This window comes from Ascaphus truei, chromosome 2 (genome assembly GCF_040206685.1).
Source record: "Ascaphus truei isolate aAscTru1 chromosome 2, aAscTru1.hap1, whole genome shotgun sequence".
Lineage (NCBI taxonomy): Eukaryota > Metazoa > Chordata > Amphibia > Anura > Ascaphidae > Ascaphus > Ascaphus truei.
In genome coordinates, this window is record NC_134484.1 from 410,329,703 (window position 1) to 410,351,991 (window position 22,289).

Here is a 22,289-nt window from a genome sequence, read left to right on the forward strand (position 1 = left end):
CTGTCTAAATCATAAGATTGCATTCACAGTTGGCTATGCTTCAACAACCGCTTTGTGTAAATATATTCCCCATGTGCCAGCCATGATCATAAAACATTTCGCATAATGCACGTTCACATACAGATAGGTTTAAAAATTCAGTAGCAGTCACAGTTGGGGATTTTGACGTGGTGGTCATGTCCTGATAATGTATCACAGACCTGATGCTGTATTGACAGTTGAGCTGAAAGCTATTTTATTCCCCACAGACGGTTTTATGAAGATGGAGCTATTGTCTTGGGTGAAGAAGCGAACATGCTCGCTGGTATGCTGCTTGGACTCAACGCCATTGATTTTAGGTATTTAAGCCACTTGGCACATATGCATCATACTTTGCAGAGCCCCTCTGGAACTGATCATGCGAAGAGAGCACTCATTTACATTAGTCAAAAAGATCACATTTAAAGTTGAAATCGCCCAGATAACTCTTGGGACACAGCCACAATAAATCAGTTTGCTACCAAAACATTCAACATGTTTCAAATGAGATTTTTCTTTACGAATCCGACCATCTGCATTGCACCAGCAGACAGCAAATGTGTTACTTCGTGGAAACGGAACGATTTTATTGGGTTTCCTGTAGACCTGCATAGAAAGGTGTAGAATGCATACTTTTATGGCAAGCTCACCCAATATATACTATAGTTTTTATGTAGCAATGCATTAAAAGGTCAAGTAACCTGTTCAGTTCTGGAGGGGGCACTGCTTATACCAGCAGTTAATAGCTCAGTGTTACATTGTGTAGCAACATACTATGGCTTCTATGTACAAATGCACAGAAACGTTTTTGATGGACTGCACCATAATATTCTGCATCAAGTCAGTTATTCAAGGAGGAATATTTATCGTAACCCCACATCTGGTGGATTTTTAATGCAAAACAAATGGAGAAGACGCGATGTGTGCACAGTTTGGTACATTTTGTGTTATGTAACTCCTATTGACATTCCTCCAAATCACAAGCTGATTAAATTGGGGTAAAACTGGAGCAAACTACCTTGATAAATTGACGCTAATAATGGTAACGTGAGAATAATGCCTCTTTGATAGCTAATCTCAACCTTTTTACCTTCACAATACTATCAGGAGTGCTGCTGGGTGTGGTCAAAACATGCAATGGTAGCAACATACCAGGACATATTGTGTTCCAAAAAATCTCTGCATCATTAAGATTAACTCTATATGTACAAAATTATACAAGTGTTACCTATGTTACTGTATGTTACAGGATATTGTGTTTTAAAGATCAACAAAGAGGATCCTGAAGAAGATGCAGTTCCCTGCAATCACCCACTTTTAATGTGTATTCTGGTAAATAATACCACCCTGGGCATTCTACATCTCAAGTCACTTGAGATAATAAATATATTTTAGTATAGTTACCAGTGCCCGGAATGAGCATATAGTGCAAATTTGGAATGCATGGTCTATAGTTAACATGGGTATTTACAGTTCACTTTGGGCCATATATATTAAGCAGTGCTATGCTACAAGTCACCTTTAGTTCAAGGGTACAGGCTGTAAATTCTTATGGCACTGGAAGGTATCTTATGGCAGAGCACTGCTTGGGGAAACATGGACATTGGTCCTGTCGGTTTTGCTGTTTTTATTTGATAGAATCTGCGTTTCTTTACAAGACAGTATTTTGGAATAAGGAAGACGACTGGAGGTCATTGAATTTTGAGTTAATGAGCAGGGAAACAGTTGTACTCAGCAAGTCAGAATGCAAAACGTGCGGCTGATGCTTCTTTACTGTGCCTATTGATGATCTACAGTATCTTCCCCTATAGTTTCTGCCTTAAAGGAGAGGGATTGGATGGGAACTTCCCAGCTGTCATAGACTACACTCCTTATCTGAAGTTTACGCAGAGGTAAGTGTTACATTTTCATCCTGGCCTTTGCACTCACTGGACTTTAATTTCATTATTTTTACTTTCATATAAAACTGCCAATTGTTACCGGTGTAAGATTGCAGGTAAAATTCCTGGCATGAAGTGGTGTCCTTCCAAATCTAATCTTCAGTATCTGAGGCCGTCAGGATAAAGCGTAACAAGATCACACTGATTTTGGACTCTCTTCTTGATCCACTTCAGCAACCAGAGGGAATAATCCGTAACGTAACAAACTAGGAGAGGAAATTTATAGAACAGACGTCATTTGTAATAGAACTCAAACACTTGGTATCTGAAAATGACACCACAAATCCGCAATGGTTACTTACAAACTAGAAATGCAAGCATACTGAAAAAAATCCACCACGTCTTAGATTTCATATGTGAGGGTATATGTGCAAGTATATGAAAAAGAATATTTTCAAATAGTTTCATTTTGATGTAATGCAACCTGATGTAATACAGTAGATTGAAACAAAATTGTGCGTTTCATGTGTCTTGCTTCCTCTGATTACTTACTGCGTTCAGATATTTAAATCATAAGGGCTAGAGAAATTTCTATTGAGGCTTTGCACTGATTTGAAATGCAATGTTCAAGGCAGGGACATTGTAATTGAATTTTCCAGCCAGAACAGATTGCAAAAACTGGAATAATTCAGCACAAGGAAATAAATGGTACGAGATTATCTTAACCATACTGTAAGTTTTTCAAAGCATTCTTAAAAGGTTACCCCTGTTTTACTGCAGAGTTGGCCTGTAACACATTGATTTGACAGTGCCCTTCTCTGCGCATCAAATAAAGGGAAGACAGGTGCCATTCCAGTTTCAGTAACGTGAAAGCACTCAGCTGGGCAACACTTTTTCTACTATTCTCGCTCTCTCTTTTTGTTTTGTTTTTTTGCAAATTTCATCATGAAAAGTCTCGCTGCAAAAAGCACAATAGTAAACCTCAAACACCATAACCTGCTGTTTTTAAGGGTTCATGGCTAATTGAGGAAAAGAGGCAATAACATGAATCACCTAAATGGTACTACTGCTTTAAAGGTGACGCCTAACAAGTTTTAAAAACTAGATATACTTCAGCAGGGGCCACCAACAGGTCAGGTTTTGATGATATCCCTGCTTCAGCACAAGTTGCTCAATCAGTGGTTTAGTCGTTGACTACCTGTTTTGAAGCAGGACATCCTTCAAACCTGACCTCTTTGTGGCTCTTGAGGACTGGAGTTGGCCACCCCTGCACTAGAGTATGAAGCACGAGTACCCACAAAAACATGTGGCTCTCCCCAAATATTATAACACCTGGCCCTCTCTACCTGTCCACTGAAGTACAGATTCAATAAACCCCTAATGTGTGGATGGCCTCTCCTGTTGGCTTTACCGTGGTGTAGAGGTCAATGGGCAGCCAAACAAAACCAAGATTCCAAGCATGCTGGCAGGTTGCATGCATTTTTAAATGTCATCTTCTAACGTTGGCAATGTGTATGGGCATGCAATGTACATGTAAAAATAAATTAAATATTCTTATCGTTTATTTGTAAAACTCCACCATATTCCGCAGCGCGGTACATTAGGGGTGCAGTGTGACATCCATTCCATAAATAGAATGGCATACAAATAAGGAAAGACGAGTGCAAACAGATACAGAAGGTAATAAGGGCGCTGCTCATGAAATCTTACAATCTAGAGGGAATAAGGGGCAATGTTGAAACAAAAGGTGGAGTGGCTGCTCGTTGTGGGGTGGAGTATGGTTGAGCCGCACAGCTGATCCCATCAAGGTTTGGGGGTGAGGGTGTTAGTGTGGAGTTTGGTCCAGACACACAGCTGGTCCCAATAGAGTTGGTGGGTGGTGCTGAATGTTAGGGTATGCCAAACAGGCTTCCTGGAAAAGACGCGTTTTCAGAGAGTTTTTAAATGTCTGAATGCTGTGGGATAATCTGATGGTGCGTGGTAGGGAATTCCAGAGGAAGGAGAGGCAGCACGGGAGAAGCCTTGGAGACAATAAGGCAGGAGAGGCGGATGTCATGGGCAGAGCAGAGGGGGCATTTACAGATATATTTGGGGATGAGGTAAGGGGGGGGGGCAGCGTTGTTGAGACCTTTGTGAGTCAGAGCTAGGGTTTTCAATTTTATTCTAGAGGATATACTGTAGGAAGCCAGTGTAGGAATTTGCACAATGGCACAGCAGAAGCAGAGCGGTGAGTGAGGTAGATGAGCCTGGCGACAGAATTTTGGATGGATTGAAGTTGGGATAGGCGGATGAGGGGAATAAGTAGGAGAAGGTTGCAGTAGTAAAAGCGGGACAGGATAAGTGAGTGAATTAGGATTTTAGTTGCATCATGAGTTAGAGGGTGTGTCCTACCTAGCAATATTGTGGAGGTGTCAGGATTTAGGGTGGGCTGAACGTGAGGAATGAAGTAGAGCACAGAGACAAAGATGACCTCTAGGCACCGGGTTTGGTGTGTTGATGGGATTGTGGTATTGCAGGGAGGGAGAGTTTGGGTTTATGGGTGACCGTGGAAGGGGGAAATATTATTCATTCTGTTTTGGACATGTTAAGCTTCATGTAATGGTGGGACATCCAGGAGGAGATTGTGGATAGAAAGTTGGTGACACGGGACAATAGAGCGGGGGAGACGTCAGGGGAGGAGAAATAGATTTTGGTGTCATCAGCATAGAGATGATACTGAAAACCAAAAGATTGTATTGGTTTACTGAGAGAAGAGCTATTGAATGAGAAGAGCAGATAGCCAAAGACGGGGCTTTTTCTAAAAGAGTGGTTGAATACTTAGGACTTTAACCAAGAGAGGACTGCGTCACAGAGGCTAATGGTATGTAGGGGGTGTAGGAGAATGGGGAGATCAACCATGCCGAAGGCAGCAGAGAGCTCTAGGAGAATTAGTAAGGAGAAATTACCACTGTTGTTAGTGCTCTCGGAGTGTAGAGAGTGGAAACTGATTGCAGGGAGTTGGGGAAGAGAAAGTGAGTCAAGCGATTTGTATACAAGCCACCTGCGTAGCTTGGATGCAAGGGGAAGAAGAGAGAGAGAGGACGGTAGTTTGAAAGGGAGGTTGGGTGAAGAGTGATTCTTTAGAATGGGCTTGATGAGTGCAGGTTTGAAGGAAAATGAGAGGTTAAAACTGTGAGTTAGGGTGGGGCTTAGTGTGCCACAGAGGGAGCAGAGAAGATGTGAAGAAATAGGATCATGGGGGAAGGTTGTATGGTGAGAAAATTAGCTAAAGGTGGATTTAGGTGTGCGACGGGAAGTGGGTGTTCCATGTGGAACATGACAAAAAGAGATGTCCTCTCTGATGGACTCAATCTTACCTGTGAAGTAGGTGGGATATGTGATAGAAATAACCGCTCTTCCTTCAATTCTATGTATGTGCTTTGTTTAACATGACATGGTGCATGAGGACGGGTATACAGAGTACAAGGTGGATCAAAAAGAGGATCCAAAAGATTCCTCCACTGGTTGCACTCTATGTTTGTTTATCAGGTATCATCTGGACAAATAGTCCGTGCATATTCTCAATATATGTAATGGCTTAATATTGAAGCTAAATCAGGAACCCAGTTAAAATAAAATAATAAAACTTTATTACATTAAAATAATAAGTGACTATGCGCCTTTATTTACAGTGTATATTATTTAAAATCCCTTCAGGAGTTGGGTAGAATATAAGTTCCAAATACCAAGTTTATAACTTATAACACATTAAATAATGTGTCTATGGTGAGGTAACTTATATCTACTGAGACATCTCAAAATAAGGTAGGTACACGGAGTATATAGATATATTTTACTGGATATGCTATTAATATAGCTATCAAATATACTCTTAGTTATGACCTTATTTGATTCCCAATGAATGTGCTTAAATATGTAGCTATATTGTCTGTCTGTATAGAGTGTAAAGTTACATACTGTAGTAGCTGGATACACTGTAGCCATTCACAACACAGTGTAATAGAACCATAAGCATACTGTTCCAAATACCTTGCACACAATTGCCTGATACCATACATACAGATAGGTGTATGAATATATCCCCCCACTGTAAGATATCAGAGGCAAACCTTAAAGCTGCAGTTCAGTCTTTTATTTTTTATTTTATTTTTTACTTCAATAGTTTTATGTGTGCAATCTCTAATTACCTAAAGAACTGTATAGCTGCAGCTCAATTCGTTCACCATGTATTGATAGGTCGAAATTTGGTGACATAATTAGTGAAGGGATCTGTTTATATTATGCTTGTCTGTCAGTGGAAGCTCATGAATATTCATGAGCAATTCTACACTGACATGTGCTAGAGGGAGGGCAGGGCTGACAAAGGGGTGTGCCAGGGCTTGTGACAGGACATGAAGGGGCAGTGCCTTAGCAAATGGCTGTTAAAATAGAATACAAGAAAATTGGTCTTTCAAAGTTGTTTTTTTTTAAAACAGAAAATGCTAAAAGTATTTTTTCTTACTACAGAACTGATTTATTAAAAAAAACACACATGCAGGATATTGACTGAACTGCAGCTTTAATAGATTTAAGGAATATGTCAATCAACATAACATGAGTCTCCTATATGGGTACATGGTCTCAGCAGATTATGCTGTGCTTGAATATCAGACCAGGTATCCTGGGTATATGTGCGTGGAACGGAGTAAACAATAGCAGGTTCACATGGGTATAATGGGTATATACATATAGACGCCACAAAGAAATTTCTCCTGGTCACAAATTGCCTATAATATAAATCTTAGCGTCTCCTCAGATATTACCCATAACTTGTGGTCTCAGCAGACCAAGGATGTGTATTTAGTAGCTCTGCACAATTCAAAATAGGTTCAGCACAAATGGCCCAGTAAGCAAGCAAATAGCTCAGTACTAGTAGTGCTATCTAGCATAGGTCCGCCGGGACCACAAGTTATGGGTAATATCTGAGGAGACGCTAAGATTTATATATTTATAAGGTAAGTTAGTCTCCCAAGATGACCGTAGGCGTCAGAAAAGAGGAAGTGGGCAAACTTGTCAAGAAATTGGGGAATGTTATATGCCAACTCCTCTGCCCTGTCTATCCCCTGGTCTGGGGGTGTGGCTAATGGAAAGACCACTGTAGGAGAGTGCAGCAGGAGAGGCCGTGTCTGAGGGGGTAAGCCAGGTTTCTGTAATAGCTAGAATATTGAAAGGAAGAAGATGTATATTGCTGTAAGTTTGTAGCAGACAGATTGTGTGTTCCATAGGGCAGGGGTGCGCAAACTTGGGGGGGGGGGTGGGCACGAGATTCTCTGCGGCGGTCACAGAGGCCCCACGCACTTCCCAAAAGCATTTAAATTAAATGTAAACTTCACTTACCTTGGCTCTGGCGGCTTCTGGAGACAAGTCGCCATGGCAATGTGACATCATGACGCCGGAGCCAAGGTAAGAAGGGAGGGACAGCCAGCAGGGGGGGTGCAGGGGAAAAAGATTGCCCTCCCGTGCCATAGGGCACAGGAAAAGGGAAGAGAGAAGTGAAATGTACAATAGAGGCAACGTTTATTCTAACATTTGCTGTAAACTAGCCGGGTTACATTCTGGGTATGTGCTGGGTATGTGCTGGGTATGTGCTGGGTATGTTCTGGGCTAGTTTGAGGCACGTTTAAGGCATTTCTGCATTGACTAACGACCCATAGGATTAACACAGCAGGGATCCCTGGCAGTCCAATTCAGTTTGAATGGGACTGCCAGGGAGCCCCGCTGTTAATCTGATTGGCCATTAATCAATGCAGAAATGCTGGGGCTAGTTTAAGGAAAGTTTAAGGCATGTATTCAGAATGTACCTGGGTGTTTCATGGGTCTTTTGGGGAATTGCCACTGGTTTTTGTTAGAATAAGAGTTGCCTCTACTGTAGATGAGGTTGGAGTGTTTGGCAGTGCGTGGTGAGGAGACCTTGGGTAGCGTGTGGGACGTGGAAGGATTGGTATGTGGGTAGGGCCATTATTAGGGGAACATGTCGCCTCCGAGTAGGAGTAATAGTGCTTAATAGTAAGGAGAGGAAGAGTGAGTAGGACAGGGAGTATTTTTGGTGATGTGGTTGGGATATAAGAAGCAGATGGATTTGATGGCTCAGTGTGAGAGATGACTGTTGGGGATGGGAAAATTGGGAAGGAGGATTTAGGAGTGAGTGTGTGGGAGTTTGGGCTGGAGGCAAAAGTGAAAGTTGTGGATAGGCGAGCATTGACTGCCACATAATGAATATCTGTGTGTGTGTGTGAATATATATATATATATATTCACACACACAAGGCAGGTAAAAAGCAAGCTCGGTATGGAAATATATTTTGCTTGGATCAGACGGCGAAGAGCCCAGAATATAAACAACCAATTAGTGTCTAATAGAAGAAATTCCAGTGAAATATTGAAATTATAATATTAATGAGGAAGTGATGAATACTGTATAGGTTTGAGTGCTCTCATGTATTTTTTTTGTTATCGTTTTTTTCCTTTCCCACGATTTCCTTTCTTGAAGCAGAATAAATGCTATACTGAGACAAACCCTACTTTGGTCATTTATGATACTGATGCAGCAGCCGTTATTCGAACACTTCACGCGTCATGTACATCGGAATCCCGATTTGAAACCGCGGGATGAATTCCAGCCTCCCCGCACTAAGATGCGAGTGTGGCGAGTGCAGAAAAACGAATTGTAGTGTTCTGGCTTTTAAAAACATGAAATTGACACAGTAGCACAGTACTGTACACATTACAATTCATCCATTTTATTGCAAACGAAGAAACAGAATCCATGAAATTCAAACAAAACATCTGCGATAAGCGCGGGTGCCTGGGGCGATTGGCCACGTTCATGCTGCGTGGGGAACAGCAGATAAGTCAAAATTGGCGCCGAGATGTGTTCGAATAACGGCCGCTGTATCAGTATGTCATAACTTTAGAAACACTACATTGGACTGACTTGTAAACTCCTTATACTTATTGGGGACACACAAACTGGTCTATTCTTTCACAGAAACCTAATGGCTGGGTGTGTCGGCATCCAAAGTGACAATTGGCAGATACTCATTTTCAATTAGCAATAATCAATCAGCCAGATCTCTGACACAAGTGAATGAGCAGAGGCAGATAGGTGAGAGTAGAGTAACAGTGTTCCAAAGCAGAGAGGTGGTTGAAGTCATACTTAACATGAAGCTGTAGTGTTTCCAGATGGCATGTGCAGTACACAAACAACAAGTGTGTGCCATTTAGCTGCATTCGAAAGCGTGCCACATTAGGCAGTGCCAGGGTGTGTTAAGAGGTCACATAGGGAATTGGAGGATGGGATAGTTGGGAGAGGAAGGTGTGATTTAGTGTGTGCAAACAAGTGGGACTGCGAAAGATGGAAGACGTGGAGAGTGGGGGGAGATTAATGATGCAGGCTAACAAGTGTGTAATATGAGCGTGGAGAAGTGAGCTCACCATAAACTGTCTAGTAATATCCTTGTGTAGATGAAGTTGCTTAAGGATGCAGACTGCAGTCTAACTCCTGCCAAACTTTAATAATCTCCACTTAAAGAAGCTCACTTTAAGATGGGAACTATTTAAATACTATGCTTCCCCAAACTGAAGATGGGGGGATTTCATGCCTAAACAGGGAAGCCATAGTTACATAGTAGATGAGGTTGAAAAAAGACACGCGTCCATCAAGTTCAACCTATGCTAAATTTAGTCAACAGATACTTTATCCTAGATCTATACTTACTTATTGATCCAGAGAAAGGCAAACAAAAAACCCCAGTGAGATACCATCCAATGATATCTCATAAGGGGAAAAATAAATTCCTTCCGGACTCCAAGAATTGGCAATCGGATTAATCCCTGGATCAACATCCTTCCCATGTTTACTTATTTGGTATATCCCTGTATACCTTTCCTTTCTAAAAAAGATGTCCAACCTTTTTTTGAAAAAAATCTATTGTATCTGCCATCACAGTCTCCATGGGTAATGAATTCCACATTTTAACTGCCCTTACTGTAAAGAACCCTTTCCTTAGTTACTGGTAAAATCTTCTTTCCTCCGACCTTAAGGGATGACCCCGAGTCCCTTGTACTGCCCTTGGGATGAATAGTTCATAATGTCTTTTTTAAGGAGTGGTGCCCAAAATTGTACTCCATATTCAAGGTGTGCTCTTACTAATGCTTTGTAAAGGGGCATAATTATGTTTACTTCCCTTCCATCCATTGCCCGTTTAATGCAAGATAAGATCTTGTTTGCCTTTGCTGCTACTGCATGACTTTGGGCACTATTGCTAAGCCTGCTGTCTACACGCACTCCTAAATCCTTCTCCATCAAGGATTCCCCCAATTTATCCCCATTTAATTTGTAAGTCGCCTTTTTATTCTTGCATCCCAAATGCATAACCTTACATTTACTGTATCTATATTAAAGATTATCTGCCATTTACCTGCCCAAGTTTCCAGTCCCTCCAAGTCATTCTTGAGAGAAATTACATCCTGCTCTGATTCTACTACCTTACACAATTTAGTATCATCAGCAAAGATGGAGACTTTGCTCTCGATGCCAACCTCAAGGTCATTAATAAACAAGTTAAAAAGCAGGGGTCCCAGTACCGATCCCTGAGGTTCTCCACTCACAACCTTAGCCCAACCTGATAAAGTTCCATTTATGACAACCCTCTGTTGTCTATCCTTCAACCAGTTTTCAATCCAGGTGCATACATTATTCCTGAGTCCAATGTGCTTTATTTTGTACACCAACCTCTTGTGTGGAACTGAATCAAAAGCCTTTGCAAAATCTAAGTAGACCACATCAACTGCATTACCCTAGTCTAAATTTCTACTTAAATTTCTACTTACCTCGTCAAAGAAACAAATAAGGTTAGTTTGGCAAGATCTATCCTTCATAAATCCATGCTGACTATTGGTAATAATTTTGTTTTCCATTAGGTATTCCTGAATATTATCCCGTATTAAACCTTCCAGTAGTTTCTCCACTATTGAAGTCAGGCTTACAGGTCTGTAATTCCTCGGTAGTGATCTAGCTCCATTTTTAAATATAGGCACCACATCTGCTTTACGCCAATCTTGTAGTACTGAGCCTGTGGAAATTGAGTCTTTCAATATTAAATGTAATGGTTTGGCTATTACTGAACATAACTCCTTGAGAACTATTCGATGTATACCATCGGGGCCAGGTGCCTTATTTACTTGAATTTTTTCAAGCTGCCTATGAATTTCTTTCTCAGTTAACCAATTGTTTGTGTATGGTTAACCAACCATATTGTCTGTATTCACACTAACTGCATAACTAGCACCTAAATAGTTAACTGTAGGAATAGCAGATAAATGTAATAAGGTCATAATACAAAATGTCCATAGAAAAATAATGAGACGGTGAGAGAATGTAGGTGAGGACATATGAGGTTTTAACAAACATACTGATAAGTTCACAGCTGGAGAGCAAGAAGGTTGAAATTGGGGCAAGTCTATATTTGGGCAGGTCCTGATGTCCATGAATGAGGTATTAATGTTTTGTCTGTATGTATTGAAATCAGAACTGCTGACAACTATGTTTAAAGTGATAACAGAAATTGCAGCTCTTTACTCATAACTGAGGATACTTATAAAGACTATACAGGCATACCCCGCATTAACGTACGCAATGGGACCGGAGCATGTATGTAAAGCGAAAATGTACTTAAAGTGAAGCACCACCTTTCCCCCACTTATTGATGCATGTACTGTACTGCAATCATCATATACGTGCATAACTGATGTAAATAACACATTTGTAACAGGCTCTATAGTCACCCCGCTTGTGCACAGCTTCGATACAGGTAGGGAGCCGGTATTGCTGTTCAGGACATGCTGACAGGCGCATGCGTGAGCTGCCATTGTCCTATTGAGCGATATGTACTTACTCGCGAGTGTACTTAAAGTGAGTGTCCTTAAACCGGGGTATGCCTGTACTGTATGATGCAGACTGCTTTCTATTGTCTCTGAATAGATATTGGAACAAGAACCAATCCGTGGAATTATTCACGGAGGTGGAAAACCCATCTTCACAAACTAACTTCAAACTTCTACATCTAAACAGTCACATGGCCCCCAATAAAACTGCCCAATTATACAGATTAATAATTGTCAGACAATAAATGTAAGGTTCAAACATACTAACCCAAAACATACAGATATAAACACATACATTCAGGGAGGGGGGTGATGGGTTGAAATGAATGACCAGATATAAACAAATAAATTCAAGGTTGGGGGGTGATTAATGGTGCTCTTCATTTCTTTGCTGACACGAGGAAGCAGCGTTCTTGGATTTGTGCTGGCATTCACAGTGTGACATTGGGAATATCGGGCTGAAATTTATTACTATTGACTACTTAATCCTCTATGTCTGATGCACCCCAAACACATTATTTCCTCTTCGTAGTGGACCTTTCTCTCCTTGAGAAAGGTCCCCACAGAGTTTGTCATTTAATTACCAATGTTTTAGGCCAAACTGCATTGGAATCGAACTCAGGAGTGCTACTCTTTACATCAGGACTGCTACTCTTTACACCAGGAGTGGCCAACTCCAGTCGTCAAGGGCCACCAAAAGTTCACGTTTTACAGCTATCCCTGCTTCAGCACAGGTTGCTTAATCAGTGGTTCAGTTGTTGACTAAGCCGCTGATTGAGCCATCTGTGCTGGAGCAGGGATATCGTAAAACCTGACCTGTTGGTGGCCTTTGAGGACTGGAGTTGGCCACCTGTGCTTTACACCATTGGACTGATGTTCACAAGTTTCTACACCTGCAAGTATTACTAAAGTAACACTATATACTGCTCGTATGTAATTTTGTAAATATATATTTTGTATTATTTCCTCTTCACCTGATTGTACAGTGCACTTTAGGCCATATTTGCTGGGTAGTGCTAAGTCGTAAGGGATCTTTTAGATGAGAGCCCTATAGCAGCCATGTTACACTGTACTAGCTCCGATGAGCTTGATCTGGTTCAATACAGAGCATCAAATTCTTATGATTTCACTGGATCCCATTTTGCCTCAGGAGCCAAAATGAAACTAGAAGTTCTATAGAAGAATCCGAAGAATAAAATCCTAAGTCTACGGCCCCAGTCCTCTCTGCTGCACGTGTGCCTGGCAGCATGGCGGTGCGTGCAGAGACTACAGCCGTGATTGGCAATCTGTAGGGGAGATCTAGGGAGAGCGCGGGGCGGGCCATGATGGGGGGTTTGACCATTGCGGGGCATATCTGCCCTGCCATTGGCTGAGCGCGGCCACGTGACCGCGGCACGGGAAGACAAAATGATTGTCTTCCCTGCCAGTGTGCGTGTCCACAAACAGAGCCACTGGGCCTGCCCTACAGAAGGCTGTGGTGTGTGGCGTGCATGCCGTAGCGGGGACTCTGCCTAAGGTGTGTAGCACCCTTGGGGATATGCCAAGTTATTTTAGTGGGTTCCTGGCTCCTACAGGGAGTTAAGGGGTTAAATATTTGTACTGGCCCCTAGTATAATGTTGCTAGTTTAATGTTGCAAGTCACATAGACAGGTGCTTGGCCGCTCCCTGTATCCATAATGTTCTGGAAGGGTCACCTGATGGAGGGTGGTGCAGCAAAGGCTGAGCTTTCTTTTATTCTGCCCAGTTAAAGGGCTAAGGATGGTGATGTCACTTGGGGTATATAAGTTGGGGATGGAACATCCCATCCTCAGATCTTAGTGAACCCACGCAAGTGAGATCTCAAGGGCTAACAGTTCAGTAGTTCAGGGTAAGTCCCATCTTACTTGTTTTCTAAGGCAGGGAAGTATCCCAGAGTAAGATATAGATATATATAAGAATATATAGATATATTCTTTGGAACTGGTCCCTACCACATCAGAGTCTGTTACAGGTTCTCATCAAGGGGAAACTATAGGTGATGCTGGGAAAGTTCTTAGGGAAGACCCCAGTTCTGTTCCCAGTAGTAAGGTGGAAGGCTTGAAAAAGAGATGTCCCCTGCTCAGATTGCGTATGGTGTGGAGGTATGTTCACATATGTCTATGATGTAACAATATGCTACGGATTGCTTTGCCTTGTTCAAATAAATCAAACAAGTTCCTGGCGCCCTGTTCTAATATTGCTCACCATACCGGCCCGAAACGAAGTCCAGCACCCTGAGTAATAAGGTAACCGCTGAGCATCACCTACACCAACACAAGTACACCGAAACCTATTGGTGTGGCCCCTTTTCTGTTGGCCGGGGGTAGAGGTGTTACATGTGTATTGCTTTCAGTTATTTTGCTAATTAAATTAAAAAAAGCTGTAAATGTTTGTAGAAAAACGTGTAGAACAAAATCTAATCTCCACTGCAATATAATAAAAACAAGACAGACCTTGAAAGATTCCATTCAAGTTCTTCTGTAGATCATGAGAACATTTGCAAATAAATGGATTTGTATAGACGTTAAATGAACGTGTGTATGTATATAAAATCTAATAATTGTATTTAATTGTATTTAATTTCTTATTATTAAAGTAGTCTCGATCTGATATTCCGTTTTAGCTCGGATAGCATCAGCAGTGATGAAGAAGAGCTCCGGACACTAGGTAGCAGTGGCAGTGAAAGCAGTACTCCAGAAAATATCGGCCCTCCTTTCATCATGGATGAAAACAGCTGGTACAACAAGTGCAAGAGAGTGGAGCAGAAGTATCGGCTAGCTTTGGAACAAAAGGTAATTGAGCAGGTAGAGTGGTTGTTTGGGATATTGATACCTTTGGTGCACAGCAGTATGTTGCGTGACCATTAGGTTAATCAAAAAAGGAAAACAGAAGAAAGTTAAACTATTAATACTTTGAGGCATAGTCTTAAAAAAAAATAATAATACAGGATTGAAGCCGGGGGTCTCTAGTCCTAAACACCATTAATTTCACCTCCGTGGACCCCTCCTTCCGGAGGTTCTTACCTTCGATGGGTGTGCTGGTGTCGCCTGCAGTTTGAAGCTTCCGCGTCACATAAGCCAATTGAAAGCTGCACGAGGTGATGTCATGGCTTCCTATTGGCCTGCAAGGCCTGGGAGCTTTGAAAATCGTCCATTATGTGAACCGTGGGGTGGCTACCGTCACCCACTACGGAGGCAAGTACCATTCATTCGAACTAGCTGTTAGGTGTCTTGACACTTAAGCGCAGTGTTGTAAACCTGCCTCTGAATCGTTTATCATGCAAAAATCATAACGCTTTTAACTAAAGAATGTAGTAACGTGTGACAAGCTTGAAATACCACTATATTACATAGAACCTGCAAATGAAGACTGGATTTTTGACAGAGGTTCTTATTTTTGTGCTTTAATGTTGTAATCCTCCCTGAAAATGTTCTTATGAGGTTCCTGTGTATGAACGTAAAATAAAGGACCAAATGGAGTGCTGTATAAACAATATGGAAAAGTGAAAATTATTTAAACTTGTCTACCTGTATCCATTGGATAATAATTTTAACTTTTTCTGGGTTGTTAAAATAAGAAACAAATCCTGTTACACAGAATGTGCACTAAATGTGTCGCACTAGATGGCATTTATTAAGATAACAATGTAGCCAGCATAACATTCCTCAGTAGGCCGTAACCTTTAGATAAGACTAACCAAGTAATATTTAATTCACATGTAATGTGCATTAATTAGTATATGAGAATTCATCATTCACGTGGAGAGCTGCAAGTTCAGTTCTTTTACAGACCATGAGATGAGCCTTCTATCAAAGATAAATTGTGTGGCTCACCAAGAATTTAAACTTAGCAACTATCTTTAACAGGTTGTGGTAATACAGAATAGTTTTTGGGCCAGCATTTCTGCGTAATCCTTTTAGTCCAGAGCGATGCCACGTATACCCCTTCAGCAATGATTGTATTTGTTAAAGTCATGTAACACGGCTTCATATCCAGAAGTGTTTCATTTCTAGGGTTATGTCGAGGAGCTGGTTCGTTTGCGGGAAGCTCAGCTCTCTGAATCTGTGTCTCAAAATAAACGACTACTTCAGAGGATTGAAGATACGGAGATAAATCATAAAATGGAAAAAAAACAATTGGAGTACATCATAGTAGAACTGCAAGACCAGCTGTGAGTATAACAAAAAATATCTGATCCTAAGAATATATTGTGCAGTTGTCTTAATGAACAAAAAACTGTGACTAAAATGGTTAAAAAACTACTGTCATCAACTGTTTTAATTCGGCATTGCGTTAAAAAAGAATATATAAATATAATTGTGATGTTTGGTTTGTCGTTCAGTCATATATATGGGGCAGGTCTGGATGGTAGCTTATTAAAATGTAGTTCTTCCCATGCGAGACTGCATTATATTGGAACTTTTGAAATCTTTGGTAATGTTTGTTTATAATATTTTAGAAGAAATCGGTATGTTGCACTACACAGAAATAATGCTTGGTCCACAAGATGTTAACGATAGATACTGAAAGTGAGAGTAGCATTACATATCCCACCAAGTGTACATTATGTTCACGTTGCCCAACACAGGCAATTTGAGGGCATTGGATCCATAAATAACTTAACGTTGCATCATACAGTAGGTCTTTATCAATAAACTGGATTGTCATTAATACATTTCAATTCTACATGGCACTACATCACTTTATACAAAAAGTAATGAATGTGTCTTGGTTTTACTCAGTAGTTTGATTTTAAAGTAGAATCCCACCCAGTTCAGGAGCCCTCTGAACTTTGGCTTCCTTTCTGAAGCCATTTTTATATCATTGGTAGGACAATCAATGTTGGCAAGCAATGACAACTTCCATCTCTAAAGGACTTTGGTAAACTGGAAGCTTGGGCACGTAATTGGCAGATAATTTAAAACGAATTGGGACAAAATTAGGTCGATACATGACGGAGAAGGATTTAGAATTGGCGTAGCAACAGTGCTCAATGTCAAACAGTAGCTACAAAGGCTAATGGGATATTACAATTCATAAAATGGCGTAGGGAAGGATAGACGAGCATCATTTGGCACCTGAATCCTTAGTAAGACCACACCTTGAATACAGAATACAGGTTTTTGGGAAACACAAGTGGAAAAAGTTCAGAGACGGACAAATTAAAAAAGGGAATGGACTTATGTGGAAAGGCTATCCAAATTAAGTTTGTTTACATTAGAAAAGAGGATTCTATGAGGTGATATGGTAACTATTTACATATACATTCAAGGTCAATACTTTTTCATCTGAAGGACAGTACAAATGACACATGGCCATCCCTTGAGATTGAATGAAAGGACATTTTACAAGTAGCAAAGGAAATGCTGCTTTACAGTAAGGGCAGTGAACATGTGAAATCTACTTCTAATGGAGACTGATTGCAATAGATATCTTTAAGACGGCTTTTTAGAAATAAATGGTATACAGGGATAAAACACATAATTTAAACATAGGAAGGATGTCGATCCAGAGAGAAATCTGATTGCCATTAGTGGAGTTGAGAAGGAATACAATTTATCTCCTTATGAGACATAATTGCCATGTTTCACTAGGGTTGTTTTTTGTTACTCATCTTATATTTGAATTAAGAAGACCATTTCAGCTGACTAAATTTAATGTGGTTTGAACTTAATGGACCTGGCTTTTTGTTCAACCTCCTCTACAATGTAACTATACAACTGAAGAAGACTTACTTTTATATGAGGGAACTGAACTGACTGGGATCCAAACCAGTTTAGTGAGCTGTAATAAAAGGTCAGGTTTTTCATGCTGAATTAGAATAAACTAACTAAATAAAAGAACATATCAATGTTTTTTTCTGCATAATAGACTCTAGTGTTGACCAATCTAGTTCTTTGAGCATTTCGCAGTGATGTGTGTTTTAGTTTCATTGGAGAACAAAATGACAAATTGAATTGTAGAGGGTGTCAAGTTTGCTAAGGTGGGTTTGAGGAGCCGAGCCATATACTATGTCTCCATAGTCAATAATTGGCATTAGCATCTGCTGTGCGATACGCTTTCTGACCAGGAGACTTAGGGAGGATTTGTTCCTGTAAAGTACCCCTAGTTTGGAATAGGTCTTGGTTGTCAGGGTATCAATGTGCATCCCGAATGTTAAGTGGGAGTCAAACCATAAGCCCAGGTATTTAAAACTAGTGACAGGAGTTAGGGTGGTGTTGGCGTTGGTTCTAATCAGGAGCTCAGTCACTGGAAGCTTTACAAATTTAGTCTTGGTCCCAAATACCATTGTTACAGTCTTGTCAGTGTTTAAAAACAGTTTGTTTTGGGAAATCCAGTTTTCGAGTCTCAAAAAGTCAGACTGAAGTATGTGTTGAAGGTCAGAAAGGCTATGGCTGTGTGCATAAAGGATTGTGTCATCTGCATACATGTGTATTGAGGCTTCCTTACAAGCTGTAGGAAGATCATTGATGAACACTGAGAAGAGTAGGGGCCCCAGAACAGAGCCTTGCGGGACACCACAGGTGATATCCAGGGGGTTGGAGTTAGAGCCTGAGATGGACACATGTTGGGATCTTCCTGATAGGCAGGACTGAAACCAGTTTAAAGCATGTTTCCCTATTCCAGAGCTCTGGAGTTTGTTAAGCAGGATAACATGATCAACTGTGTCAAAAGCCTTTGCAAAATCTTGGAATACTGCACCAGTGAGTTGTCCCCGTTCCTTTCCACACTGGATTTCATTGCACACTTTTAGCAGGGTAGTTACAGTGGAGTGTTTGGGACGAAACCCAGACTGGAATTGGCTAGGGAAATTTGTCTTGGTGTAGAAATCGCTTAATTGGGAGTGGACACATGTTTCCATGACTTTGGATAGAATTGGGAGAAGTGAGATTGGCCTGTAGTTTGAGACAGTGTTTTTGTCCCCACTTTTGAAGATTGGGACAACTCTGGCAGTTTTCCAGGTCTTAGGGATATGGCCTGCAGACAGGATAGAGTTGACTATGGACGCAATTGGTTTGGCAATGGCTGGGGCACCAAGTCGTAGGAACCTAGATTGTAGTAAGTCGGGTCCACATTGGCTGCTTAGTTTTAGTTTGAGGAGCGCTTGTGTAATCTCCTCTTCAGATACTGGGCTAAATTGAAAATTGTGGGCAGTGTTGGCAGGGAGTGGGACTGTAGGGATACTCCCAGGATGAGATTCATGTTTGGGGTTTGTGCTGCGTTTCGCTAATAAGTTAGTGGCACACCCCACAAAGTAATCATTGAATGCATTTGCAATGTCAGTGGGGTTTGTCAGAGTAATATCCCCCTTAGTGATATTACTTGGTTGTTGATGATTAGGAGGCTGGAATATATTGTTGATAACCTTCCAGAAGTTAGCTGGGTTTGATGTATTTTGGTGGAGATTGTCAGAGTAATATTGTGCTTTTGCCTGCCTTGTTTGCCTTGTGCACATGTTCCGCATGCATCTGTAGTGATTGAGATCCTTAGTTGTGCCAGTTACTTTGTAGCTTTTCCACAAGGCATCCCTGAACTGGTAGAGTGCTATAAGGTCAGGTGTAACCCATGGAAGGTGGGCCCCCCGTACCCTTATTTTGCGTAGTGGAGCATGGGTATCGCAGAGTTTTAAGAACTCGGATTGGAAATAGTCGAGCGCAGAATCGGGGTCGGGAATTAAATCGATTCTGTGCCATGGGCAGTTGGTAAGGTCATCCAGAAACTGTTGTGGGTTAAAGTTTTTAAATGTTCTAGTGAGGAGAACTTTAGGGCTTGAATGGGGCGGTTTAATTTTCCTTACACAGTACACTATTGCATGGTCACTGAAAATCTCAGGAAGGATGCCAGAGGATTGGATTCTGCTGGGATTTGAGGAGAGAATCCAGTCTAGCAAGGAATGGAATTTTGCAGCTGTGTGCTAGCAGTTAACACAAATGTAAACCAGAGGCTTGTTGAACCTGGGGATTGTTTTTGCCGAGTTCAAATTGAATCTCTTGTGCTGCTTATGTAAAGACTAACACTGTATAATCATGTTCTCTGCAATTATATTGTACGAATGAGGCAATTTGTATGGGCGTGGAAAGGTGTTGGAAATGAAAAAGGGCATACTTATCAGCATTAACCCTTTTCAAGTACAAGAAATTCTACAGAAATGTTACCTATATTGGAAGAATGACCTTAAAATAGAACTGAATATATAGTAATCCTATTACTTACTATCCCTACTAGATATGTGTAAACTTGTTCTGGTTTACTGGTTTGCCTTACAAAAACTCCCAAGATTAATTTTTTATTTAAGGAAATTCATAGATCATTTGGGCAAAGGCTATTTTAACAGAGTAAAGAAATGCATTCTTCTCTTTTCTTATTGTGAATATTGGCCAATTTCACAATTCTTTCCACCAACTTAAAAAAATAATAACGTTTTAGTCAAAAGTGCTGTTTAAGGGATATATGTATTTCCAATTGGTGATTTGAGTTTGTTTCATATCATTGCAACTTTTTCACTGCCCATGTTGTCCCAACGTTACAAACTTGCACTTCTGTTTTGCCAATCCCAACTGATGAAGATGAAGACATATAGATGGAGCAAGACTTGCTGTCTCAGTCGCGCTGCAGGGATCTATGTTTCTGGATGAGACCTTACACAGCGTTAATCCTCCGGGGCAGTCACATGACCATAGTTTACACCGGTGCCGTAAACATCAGCACCGGTTTAAGCTGTACATCTACAGGAGGCCATATTTACTAAGCCATGCGAAGGTGTAAGGCACATTATAGCTCCTTGAAATGAATTACACCATGAGGTTGGCACCCTGTGTTGCTTCTGATTGTTAAAATATATGCTTTCTAATACATAGTTGTGATTTACCCCAGGCCCCTCTTTTGCTGGATGTACATATACATTTGTATTTTTCACATACTAAGCAATAAAACTACTAATATTAGTATAACAGGGTAACACTGTCAGGCTGTTGCTGCAGTAGAAATGTAATTTCTAGATGCTTCCAATTGTAGTGGTCTTATAGCTTTTATTTTAATTGGCTGCAGAGGTTGACTAAAGACTGAACATCTCGTGCGATTCCACTGTGGCGGCTGTCGTTATGTGGGAGTAGTAGTACTTTTCTGCTTCGTGATAATATATATCATCATAACCTGCTTCCAAAACCTCCTGCTCCTTTTTATCTTTGATTGACAAGACTGGATTTATGAGCCCTACTCACACTCCCAGTGTGCCGACTGTTATTCTGGCACCAATGTTAATAGAAGCTCTTGCTTCATAGCTTCATCCCTTTGCAGCCAGAGGGGCAAGCAACAGATTGCTTTACAATGTGCTGCTGGCCCCTCTGACAGTAAAGATTCTGTAGAAAGGTAACCTTGGTTCTACTTTGTCTCAGTGATGGGAAACATACGACTGCCTTTTTAAAGGAGCAATTTATACACGGTTTGTATTATAATTTTTTTAACATCGGTTTGATGCAGGGAGTCTCCGGAGCCGAAACTTCATTAATTTCAGCCCCGGAGACGCCTTGCTTCCTGAGATACAGATATACCTCCAAAAAGGGGTGCCGGTGTCTTTTCAAAGTTTAAAGCTCCCGCGTCAGACTGGCCAATAGGAAGTTGAACCTCATGACGTCATGGCTTCCTATTAGCCCGTAGGGTGCGGAAGCCGCCATTACGTGAACCCTGCTAGTTGAGCGGCTACCGGTACTCCCTACAGAGGTAAGTATCTCCGGAAGCAAAAACAAATTCACCCGCTTGTATTGCCTCTTTAAAGGTGCAATCTCGTGGGTGGCCACATTTAAAAAAAAATAATTATAGCGGCTCTTGCGAGACGCTGAGGAGGATGGACGTCTGCTAGTGGAGCTCCTCAGAGCGCACCAGTAAATACAAAATATAATACCTGAATCCTATTTCCAAGTATAGGAAAATAATTTATTTATAAGTCAAAGTAAAGAGGAAATAGATACGCCTCCAAAGGGACCTAAAACCAAGACAAACATGGCTCAGGAGGTCTCGCACTTTTTTCCGTAGAGGTCTATTACTAGCCGCGGACATGGAAGATGGCGGTATACTGAGTCGCACATGCCCTTAGGTCCAGGAAGGTGAACAGGGAAGAAGAGAGTCGAGAATTATTACAATGGAGGAGTTGGTGGACGGGGTGTTGTGGAAGCGTTCCTAGGGGCATCACAGAGCTGGTTCGCCCTCATTGGGCGAACCGCTCACATGACCGGCCTGTCGCTCCAAGAAATCAGTTTCAACTGATTTCTTGTGCAACGTGCACCCCCTCCCCGCACGCCGCATGGACGCGATCACTGCCTTAAGGCAATCTAATCGCTCATCGTGTGGACGCCTCTGCACGGTCTGCGGCACCATGGCCCCAGCCTATTAATACTATACACTATAGTGACAATTATGTCTATAATAAGATGCCATCTGTGTCATGTGGTA

At 41.2% G+C, this 22,289-nt stretch overlaps 1 protein-coding gene across 5 annotated transcripts in view; it reads left to right on the top strand.

Annotated features, from left to right (window-relative positions):
- RUNDC3B (RUN domain containing 3B) overlaps positions 1-22,289 on the top strand; it is a 237,229-nt gene that overhangs the window by 148,715 nt on the left and 66,225 nt on the right. For all 5 annotated transcript variants that reach the window (XM_075587444.1, XM_075587445.1, XM_075587448.1 and 2 more), the window contains 4 exons: positions 249-338; positions 1,830-1,910; positions 14,464-14,632; positions 15,854-16,011. In XM_075587444.1, the coding sequence (XP_075443559.1) occupies positions 249-338; positions 1,830-1,910; positions 14,464-14,632; positions 15,854-16,011 (498 nt within the window). The remainder of the gene's footprint in view (positions 1-248; positions 339-1,829; positions 1,911-14,463; positions 14,633-15,853; positions 16,012-22,289) is intronic.